The sequence below is a fragment of the Phyllobates terribilis genome, unplaced genomic scaffold, assembly GCF_046119375.1.
Source record: "Phyllobates terribilis strain yellow unplaced genomic scaffold, ASM4611937v1 Scaffold_2__4_contigs__length_985480577, whole genome shotgun sequence".
Classification (NCBI taxonomy): Eukaryota; Metazoa; Chordata; class Amphibia; order Anura; family Dendrobatidae; genus Phyllobates; species Phyllobates terribilis.
Genome location: NW_027362762.1, coordinates 862,509,090 through 862,520,450, shown reverse-complemented (window position 1 = coordinate 862,520,450; position 11,361 = coordinate 862,509,090). Strand labels below are relative to the sequence as shown.

General features: G+C 44.3%; 1 protein-coding gene across 6 annotated transcripts in view; it reads right to left on the bottom strand.

Moving 5' to 3' along the window:
• Positions 1 to 619: 619 nt before the first annotated feature.
• SPECC1 (sperm antigen with calponin homology and coiled-coil domains 1) overlaps positions 620 to 11,361 on the bottom strand; it is a 519,798-nt gene continuing 509,056 nt past the window's right edge. For all 6 annotated transcript variants that reach the window (XM_073667990.1, XM_073667989.1, XM_073667993.1 and 3 more), the window contains 2 exons: positions 2,467 to 2,526; positions 620 to 1,623 (listed from right to left, as the gene is read on the bottom strand). In XM_073667990.1, the coding sequence (XP_073524091.1) occupies positions 1,534 to 1,623; positions 2,467 to 2,526 (150 nt within the window). In that variant the 3' untranslated portion in view covers positions 620 to 1,533. The remainder of the gene's footprint in view (positions 1,624 to 2,466; positions 2,527 to 11,361) is intronic.

The following is an 11,361-nucleotide window of genomic DNA, read 5'->3' as shown; positions in this document are numbered from 1 at the left end:
TAAATCCCTGTATGGTGTCCTTTCTCCCCACCATTAAACGTCTTTGCATAGTATCCTTTCTCACCTCCAATTTATTGTAATTCACTATATAGCAATATCTCCCAATTCCATCCCAAGTCATTATAAATCTCTGTATAGTGTCATCTCTCATCCCATTTACTATAAGTCACCATATAGCGTCCTATACCCTCCCCACCACTCACCATCCCCTGTGCCTTAACTTCTTTCCTCTTCAGGTCTGGTACTTTATTAATGTATGCAGCATCAGAGTTATAGAGAAAGAGCTGGGTAGGAAGCTGAGAATCATTTCCTGTGGCTCCGCTGCAATATTCTACTATAGGCAACGGAGCTGCAGGAATGCTGTCTGCTCGGTGCGCCACTAATGATGAGAGCAATTTGCCCATGGGCTACCCAGAGCCTCAGACACTGAGTAGCAGCCCAGATTGTACTCATCATAAGCTGCCCCTGCACAACTGGCATTGCCCCCTCCAGCTCTGAGCCCCTGTGGTATGTCTGCGCTGACCATAACAATAAAAGTTTGCAGCTGATATTTCATACCAGGGAAGTTTATTTTTAATTTACTAAATATGAATCGATTACAAGAAAAAGAATCTGAATATTTAATATCAGGTGTATTTTATTTAGAAGGGGTAACCATCCTCTCAGTTACAACAGTGCATTACCATAAAAAAAACAATCCACGGTGGCAAAATGAATATATCACCACAGGCTGATGCCTAGGGTAATACTGACACATCGTTTATGTAAGGAACAAGGGATATAATTGAACCCTTTACTTTATGGGAATTGCATATGTTATTTAGCTCCATTGCATCTGCTCTGAAGCCTTTGCCGGTTACTGCTGGTAGTGGACAGGTTGATAGATTAGGAAAACGTTTGTTACTATAGCATGGCACTTAAGTCAGGAATCAGAGATCATATTGTACAATATGGATGTGTGCATCTCATGCAAAACAGATCAGGTAACCATTATGAAATGAGTATCCTCTTTGATGTAATACGTCCATTCATAGACGTAAATTAACTCTTCTAGAAATATCCAACGTTCTTATCGGCTGTAGCATTCTGTCTAGTAGTGTATAAATAGCAAAAATCTCAGTTTCTTGTAAAGTAATGCATACATTTTTTTTTCTGTGACCTGCAGAAAATAATGTCAATCATTGCTGTTATTGAAGCTTCTCCAAATCTGGAGGATCAGAAACCTCAGAAATACATAGTGTCAATGTTTACAAGGACCATGGTCGCAGTACTGTAGGACTTCTATGTTAGTGTATCCATGCCAGAGGCGGATGATTGAGGTGATGGGGTATATTAAGGGCAGCGTTATATCCTCACTCATCATAATGTAAGGAATGATGTTATACGTCATACAGCACCAGGATCAAGGAACTGAACGTGTTACCGCCACACATTCGTAATACAGTGTGAAGCTCTGCTCTTATCGAGATAGACCTGATCGATAAAGTGAATATGTGCTTCCTCTGTAGCAGTCTTCTTATTCACAGCCTTCCTTTATGTCTCAAAATACTTGTATATCTGAGACACGTACTGCATCACACTCTGCCAGTCTGGACGATCTGTGAACATCAACTCATTGAGCTCCTGCAGAGAAAAGAAAAACTGATAAGAGAGCTAAAGACAATCATACAGCCTCCGCACAGTCCCTGCAAATCACAGACCACATAGAAACTTTAAGAAACTTTTAGAACTTTAAGGGGTGCAAAGGTTTAACTTTTAATCCAGACTGCGGTACCTGAGAGGGCTAAAAGACATGAAAGTAAGGGCTCTTTCAGACATCCGATTTTCACGTACGAGTGCCATCTATTGTTTTCAAGGAGAGCACTCGTATCTGTGATAGTCTAGGGAACCATTCATATGTCCTTGATTTTTCTCAGTTCTCTCGATCCGCGGAAAATTGCGGAGACAAGTCCGATATTAAACAAAGGGTAGGCTCAAAATCAGCAAAGCAAGTCTATGGGTCCATGAAATATATAGGACCATACTCGAATTATTTTCACAGACTGTCAGAATGGAGAAGGTGAAGAAACTTAATTTTTTTTATTTCTCCAAATATAAGAAAAACGGATGACACTCGGACCGCACTCTGATCAAAGTCTAATCAGAAAAATCAGTCCATTTTTCTAGTACATGGAAAGCTCAGAGGGGTGAATGAGCCCTTATGGAGATCATGATACAGATTGTCCACGAGAGCTCCAAGCCATGCCACCGTTATAGCTATTCTAAGTAATACACAGATGAATGTGCTAACCTTCTATATACTGACAAAAAAGGAAAGATTTCATATTGAAATGCTGCTCAGAATCTGGATCTAGATTACGGGCTGCAGCGTCCTCCAATGACAGTACATGCATATATTAGAGATGGGATATGAACGTGGAGAGTGGTTGCAGAATTTATATAGACTGTAGAAATTTTGCTACCCACCAGACTCGCTTTAATTCCTATGCTTTCAGCTGCTTGAAAAGCTAACATTAGATTTCTCTTCTGCAAAAAAAAGCAAAGAACAGTTATTAAAAAGGTAATGCATTTTAAACATCATTCTGGAATTATTCACATCTATCATTTATACCTTATTCTGTCAATTGAAATTATGTATAGAGTGGATTAGATTTCTACTAACTATAAAAGTGATTCTAGGTATAGAGAGGCATAAAGAGCCCTCTAATGTTTAGCAGGTGTCTCTCCTTCAAGGGAAGCTGTCACCAGATTTCTGAGGGCAGCATTATGTAGGGGCAGAGTCCAGAGTTGTGTCACTTAATAAGTTGTATTTTTGATAAAATCACAAATTTTCTCTGCTGCAGATCTACCAGTTCTCTGAATGTTGAGCCCTGTATAACCCCGCCCACACCATTGATTGGCAGCTTTCTGTGTACACTGTGCATAGGCAGAAAGCTGCCAATCAGTGGTAGGGCAGGGTTATACATTGCTAACGGATTTGGACCTCTAGAGATAATCTCCTGCTGATAAAACGGTGATTTTATGAAGACTACAGCACACAGCCTGATAAGTGACACATTGCTGAAATCAGAGATTTTGTCTCTACATAAAGCTGCTCTCAGACCTGGTTACAGTTTCTCTTTAAATGAGTTGTTCAGGACTGCGGCTATAGACTGCGTTTTTTTAGGAGTTTTTGGAACGGCTCTACCTCAAAATCCTCTTCAGAAACCACCTAAAGGCTATGTGCATACAATGTCTTTTTCAGGTGGAAACCACCTGAAAAACCTATACAAAAAACACTTAAAAGAATGAGAATATGCATTTCTATGAAAAAACAAAGTGCTGTTGATATATTCAGGCTTTTGAATGGCATTTTTAGAAATATAAAATACAATCAGTTAAAATAAGTTCGTGTTAATATACTCACTTACTGCCACCTTCTCCGGTATCCAGCGCCGTTCCTCTCCTCTTCAGACTTTCTGGGTCACTCTATGCCCTATGTGTCAGCTGGAATTCTCTTTCACACTATAAGTCTACGGAGCAATGTTCTGACGCTCCATAGACTAAGGCTATGTGCCCACGATGCAGAAATGCTCCGGATTTTTTCCTGAGCGTTTCTGCATCTTCCTGGCAGAAAAAACACATGCGGATTGTACATGCGGATTGTACATGCGGATTGTACATGCGTTTTCCTGTCAGGGACATGCGGATGTGCAGCGTTCTTCACATGCATTTCCGCATGCGGGTTGACAAGCGCTTTCCAAGCGATTTTAGCATCACTTGGAAAGTGCTTGACAACTTGGTCACACTATATAAATCCATGCAAACAGCATGGATTTATATCGTGTGACCGTAAAAGAATGGTAAAAAATAAAAAATAAATCTATACTTACCTTCTGATGGCCCCCGAAGTCTTTATTCGCTCCTTCCTGGCTTGCCGGCAGCTCGCGGTACACTGAAGGACTATGACGTCAGCGCAGGTCATTCAGTCCACCGCGATCTGCCGGCAAGCGAAGACAAGTGCACCGCGGGCCATCAGAAGGTAAATATCATATTTTTTTTTTTTACAGGTTCTATGGTACCCGGGTCAGGAGGAGAGTCTCCTCTCCTCCATACCCGGGTACCATCCGCACATTGAAACGCTTGGATTCCGCATGTACAGATCCAGTTGTGCGTAATCCATGCATTCCAATGAAAGTCAATGGCGGCGAAAATGCAGCGCTTCCGCAAAATAATTGTTAGTGCTGTGTTTTTTTCCGCAACGATACTCCGCAGTGTAAACTTCCGCAGCATGTGCACAGCACATGCGGATTATCATTGGGGAACATGGCAGGCCTTCTACCATGCGTTTTTTAAGCGTTTCTGCAGCGTTTCTGCCGCTGTGGAAACGCTTAAAAAACACATCGTGGGCACACAGCCTTACATTGTAAAAGCCACTTCCAGGTCATGCGGAGAGCAGTGTGACCCGGAGAGTCTGAAGAGCAGTGACGTCACCAAGAAGGGGTACAGAACGACGCTGGATCCTGGAGAAGATGGCGGTAGGTGAATACATTAGCATGTATAATATGCTACATACACACCTACAGGCTTAGTAAATAAATAACTTCTTGGAAGGGCTTCTTTAATGATAATGGTGACAGGTACAGTAAAGTATAAGATTTTGTGCAGATAAGGGGGAAACAAGTCAGGCAGCCTATATCATACTGTACACATCAGATGCACTGTGTGATTCAAGCCCTATTTGCCCACTTGAGTGAATAACCAGGGAATGAGCACTCCAAACAGATTGGCAATCACCCACACTCGTTTATCAGGTACAAATATTTTAGGATCAGCTTGAATACCATCATTATCGGCAGCACATCATCCTGTGTACTCATGATGGGTTCTACCAATAGCATAATGTTCAATGAGCACTGAACGATCATTTTAATGATCGTACAGTGCGCATAGGATGTACTGTTATCGGCTTGTATATAGTGGAATGGTGGTCGTTTAATGGTCTGGATCTGCACGTGTAAAAGGTGCATAAGGTGTCTATAGACATTAAGGCATTTTGAACAATGATAATAAATGTGCCATATGTAATGCCAGCGCCGGCGTAGGACCGCTGATATGCCCCCTGTCAAGGCCGCTCTGTTCCGATCCCTGTCTTGGCTTCCTCCTCCCAGAGCCTGCGCAAGTCGTATAAGTCTTCCGGCAGCACGCTAAGGGTGCGCGCTCTCCAGAAATGTCCCCAGCCAATAGCTGGAAGGCATCAGGTACTTAAGGCACCCTCCCTTGTAGGGAGGTGCCTGAGCAACGTTAGTGTCTAGTCAGTCTTGCTCCTGCTACTTAGTTGTCAGGTCCCCGTTCCTGGGTCCATCCTGTCTGAACCTGTACTCCGAGTCCATACTGTCTGAACCTGTACCCCAAGTCCATCCTGTCTGAACCTGCCAATCGGTTGTGCCTGAATCCTGAGCCTGTCCTATGGTCCTGAATTTGCTCCGTCTAAACCAGCTCCAATATCAGTTTTGGCCGTGATCCTGTTCCTGCCCTGCCATCTACTCTTGAGTCCATACCCTCGTCCCTGTCCCCTTGGGGTCAGCTGCTGCGGCTCCAGGATCTGTTCTGGAGTGGTACCTGGTGACTACCTGCGACTCAAGTCTAACCACACTATCAGGGACTCTAGTGAAAAACCAGGAGGGTCGCATAGTGACGCCCCTTCAGGTTAACCCCAGCCCACGCCACAGTGGGTCCACACCCACCAGCATGACACCATATAATACAATAGAGGAATAAACTAATACTTTTAGGCAATCTTCTTGAAATAATTACAATATTTGTGTTATATAATACACTAGTGGCAATAATACATAAAGGCATCTGACAGAATTAGATAGACTTAGATTTTAATACAATCTATTTCATGAATACAGATTGATATATTGACCTGTCATATTAGGGAATGTGCCCATGATGTGGCCCAGACGCTGCCGGCTTCCACTCATCTATGCCAATGAGCGGCGCCATTTTTATTTTCACCTGCGGACTTTCCTCATAGAGGTTAGGTCTATGGGGAAAGCCCGCATGCGGATCTGCCGGAGAAATTGACATGCTGCGGTCTGGAAAGACGCGCTGCATGTCAGTTTCCACGGGTGTGCTGCAGACACATAGTGGACATGGGATTTCTACAAATCCCATACACTATGCTGTAACAACTGGCCGCTGCGGGTTTGACGCTGCATAAGTCCGGAGCATGGGCACACAGCCTTATAGACTAGCAGTAGTGTGGATAATACTACATGAGGAAGTGGGTTGCATTTTCTTTCCAGCTCTCCTCTGTCGAACCATCTCTTACACCTGATCTTTAATAGAGAGGGAAAAATAGACTATAGAGTGCAAAACTTTCTACTACAGTGTAACATAGCTTGAATATTTTAATTGGAATATTAAAATTTACTTTTTTAAGAAAATATTTTTTTCCCACTTTTATTAGTGATTGGGTTCTTAAAGTTAGTGGATTTTCATACTGTACTTGTACAGCACTTGTTGCTGGATCACTAATTTTGCCTTATACATTAAGCAAGTGTTGGTCAGCAGGATCAACTATCCATCCATAGTCTGTAGCCTTTTCCTGATGGCAAATATGGTGGAAAATAGAATCAGGCAAATTGGATTTCAATATAACCTATCCTTGGTCTTCGTGATAAATAAGTTATAGACAGAGAAGTCTGGAAACAGCTTGTCTCTCTCTCTGTTTATTGAAAAAAACATGCATACTCAGCAGAATTTGGAGGAGTTGGAACAGCTGTAAATTGGAGTTGAGTTGATCGATCTACAGAAAATCGACTTTAAGTCAAATTTCCTGATATTTTCAGGTCCCCGCGAATTATAATACTCTGAAATTTGATTCACGAGGACCAGTCAGCCCAAAAAAATACCTGGCGCCATTTCACACACTGCTAAATACTCAGAGAGTAAGCTAATGATGTCAGGCACGGGCCTCGTAGGCTTCCCCATAATGCTCTGCAGCTATCATATCACATGGTCTAGTGCAGCCAATCAGAGGGACTCGTGCTTCCAGTATAAAAGATGGGGGCCAGCCAAGGAGAGCCATTTTATGCTTGTACAGTGTAGGGATAAAGGTGAGAGCGCGCATTTCATTGCACATAGGAATAATCTGATTGTGGTCTACTATAAGGCTATGTGCCCACGATGCAGAAATGCTCCGGATTTTTCCTGAGCGTTTCTGCATCTCCCCTGGCAGAAAAAAACACATGCGGATTGTACATGTGTTTTTCCTGCCAGGGACATGCGGATGTGAAGCGTTCTTCACATGCATTTCCGCATGCGGGCTGACAAGCGCTTTCCAAGCGATTTTAGCATCACTTGGAAAGTGCTTGACAACTTGGTCACACTATATAAATCCATGTAAACGGCATGGATTTATATATTGTGACCTCAAAGAATGGTTAAAAATAAAAAATAAATATATAGTTACCCTCTGATGGCCCCCGGTGTCTTGCTTCACCGTCCCGGCTGCCGGCAGATCACGTTACACTGAAGGACCTGCCGATGTCAGTGTCGCGTGACCCGTCACATGACTATGACGTCAGCGCAGGTCCTTCAGTCCATCGCGAACTGCCGGCATGAGAGGAGGAGCGCATCGGGGGCCGCCAGAAGGTAAGTATATATTTATTTTTTATTTTATTCTTTTTTTTTTTTTACAGTTTTCTATGGTACCCAGTTCCGGAGGAGAGTCTCCTCTTCTCTAGACCCGGGTACCATCCGCACATTAGAACGCATGGAATGCGCATCTACATACACAGTGATGCGTAATCCATGCGTTCTAGTGCAAGTCAATGGCGGCGAAAACGCAGCACTTCCGCAAAATAATTGGTAGTGCAGCGTTTTTTTCCGCAATGATAATTCGCAGCGGAAATTTCCGCAGCATGTGCACAACACATGCGGATTATCATTGGGGAACATGGCAGGCCTTCTACCATGCATTTTTTAAGCGTTTCTGCAGCGTTTTTGCCGCTGCGGAAACACTTAAAAAAACGCATCGTGGGCACACAGCCTAACAGTGCTGAACTATATTGAATATAGATGTTTTAGTCTCAGTCTATGAATAATAATTCAAAGCTTTAAGTGAAATATAGAGAACCATTGTAGCGGTATAATCACTCAGTGTGACTGAATTAACTGATCTGAGATATACTGTAATAACAGAACTTAAATAGTCTTTTTTATTCTTTATATACTGCAAACAAGGAGGGCAGTATGAAACCCCTCAGTGCTACTTTTGCAACTAAAACAAAATCCTTAATCCAAGGCTTGTGTGTCACAAACTGTACTCCCTGCACTGTAAGACGAGGTTAAATACACTCGTAGGAGACCTCAGACTATTATACACGTTTTCTGGACAATTAAAGGCTCATTAGTATTGCAAATCGCAGTGAATTTATTCAACACAAATCAAATATTCAGGAAAAATTTGAATTCTAATTTCAACAATCCTCTTATCTCTATTTAATCGAATGATCGTTTACTGAAATTTATTTTTGTGCAAATGGACTTTATATACTACACAAAAAGTGCACACAGGAGTTGCACTGTTTGTGGAAGAAAACAGCAAACATATTTTAATTCCAGATAACACCTTTAAGTGTTAAGCATATGTGACATGCAGAAGTAGTGCTGTTGCTTCAAAACCATCCAGCTACTGTTACAAATAACACAAGCACAGGAGACAGGAAGTGTTGTGCTTCAGAAGCATCCAGCAACTAGACGGGTTAACACAGTCACAGCAGACAGGAAGTGTTTCAGCAGAGCCCCAGGGGGATTGTGGGGAACTTGTTATTGCAGTCTGGCTGAAGGTGAAGAGAAAGGTGGTGTGTTATCTGTATTTGACAGAAAGTAACTGACCAGGATTCAGATCAGGAGAGAAACTAAACACAGGTCAGATAAACTTCCTGAACTAACAGTGCAGAGTATTATGGGGCAGGAAAATAAGGACTGGAAGGAATTGTGTCACAGGGATCATCTCCCTCATCAAACCCTCCCCCCCTCCATCTCCATGCAGGATAAGGAATGCTGTGTACTATTGTGTCCTTGTGAAGGAAAAGCCTGTGGTTGTGTATGCATATACTGTAAGAGTGCTGCTAAAAGATCTAATTGATTTATTTATTTTAACCACTTATATAGCGCCATTAATTCCACAGCGCTTTACAGACATTATGGGCACTGTCCCCATTGGGGCTCACAATCTAAATTCCCTATCAGTATGTCTTTTGGAATGTGGGAGGAAACCGGAGAACCCAGAGGAAACCCACACAAACATGGGGAGAACATACAAACTTCTTGCTGATGTTGGTCCTTGGTGGAATTTGAACCCAGCGCTGCAAGGCTGCAGTGCTAACCACTGAGTCACCGTGCTGATCTATGCTGAATTATGCTACTGAATAGACTGTAATACTGTGCCTTTGAAGAAACTACTGTATTGTTACTGGAGACGGTTGCTCAAGAAACTCAGACACTGTACTGTAATGAAGATTGTTGCTGTAATATCCCTGAATGGCACTGGTCGTGCTTCTGTGGCGCCCCTGAGGGTTCGACCGCCACAGGGATGCTGCACTTTTTTAATGGAGTGTAGTGTTCCTCCTCTGAGGTAAGGCCAGTGTGATGGTTGTGACCTACCGTTTTGCATCCAACACCACACTTCTCCACCAGAGGGAGCTAGTATGCACTAGGTGCTGCTCCCCTGGTTACAGGGAGACTGGGGAACACAAAGTGGTAGGAACCAGTTAGTGGGTGAGGGTGGAGAACTTACAAGTTAGTTGCACTTTAGATTTCATATTTAATAAAGAGCCATCTTTGATCTTGGTCCTTTTTAGTCCTTTGTCTAGCCCTGGCTAGTCTTTTGGCAGTCTGTCTGTCAAGTGGTCCTTCTGCTAATTAGTTGGTCGTACTGTGCGGTCAAAATACTGTGTGTAATGTGACCTCCCTCCAGGAGCGCAGATCCTGTGTGGGCCTGCGCCGGTAAGGTACACAGCCCTCGTACCCTGGCCATGGGACGAGAGGTAGGTTGTATCCAAGGAATGTCTCAACCCGGCCGAGGACCAGGATCAAGAAGGCCCGGGAGCTTTAGAGTGTAGCTCCCCAGCAAATGGGTCCCAGGGAGGATGCAGACGGAGCGGAGTAAGCCACCTGTCCTCGCCTACCTGATCTATTCAGAGGGATTCCGGCTGCAAGAGGGGTACCGGCCCCCGACCTTGCACTCCATGTCCTGGACGGGAAAGCCCGGTTAGGCCCTGAGGATCCCACCGGGCATCGGATGGAGAGGAATTGCCACCCGTGCCCTAGTCCTGAGAGGAGCTCAGAGGGGGACCTGGCCTATATACACACGCACAGACTGGAAAGGGTGAAGTCTGTAGTGCAGGAACACTCTGGTGTAGGGACGCTACCGAACACTGGACTTTCTCGGAGGTAGTCGGACCCCCGTCCCTGGTGGCCGCAGGACTCCGCGGGGAGCAGGGAGTCGCCTTCCCGCTGTCATCTCTGAGTGAGTAAAGCCTTGGAAGTTCACCCCTATGGCCTCCGGACTGTTCATTACGCGCCATACCATGCGACGCGGTGCCCGTACTCCCCGCACTACTACCCCCTCTCTTTCCTGTTTGCCTGCCCTGAGGTCTTGCTCCGCCTGTGGGGAGCAGCGAGAACTTTGGCCGCCACGACACCAGGCCTCGGCGGACTGTAGCGCCGCTGGTGACCCATCACCAGGCACCACAGGTGGCGTAGTCGTTAAAATAAGCCACTCAACCAGGACGAGCCCACAACATCTGCCTTTTCATGTGACGGCCCTGAGCACGGGTCGGGTCCGGGCCACAGCTACATCCCATCTCTTCGTCACAGGGCCCGACACCGAGTCCCCCAACACCCAGGGTAAACTCAAGACTAAAAGGGCTCTTTTGAGAATTGAGGCGTTACACTTCAGATTAAATTCCAATGTAAAACTGTTGAAAAAGACTCTTGTCAGATGTGTCTGGTCAGCAACTGAATCTATCGTATGCCTGAGAGACACTGCTTCCTATAGTCGCCCTGAATAACAGTTCCCGCAGGATTCCAAAGAATTCATGAAACCCGTCTCACCCTATCTGAACCTAGCGGTGTGCGTGTAACACACAGCTGCATTAGTTACAACCACTTGTACACAATACAGCTGAATCTTATGGGTTATCTAATGTGAACTGTTGTCCAGCTGTCATATGTTATAGCCATTAAAGGGGTTCTCCAGGCATTTGATATTGATAACCTATCCTTAGTAGTGGTCATATATATCAGCTTAGTGGGGTCCGACAACAGACACCCCTAAAAATCAGTTCCCGATAGCGGCCGCTA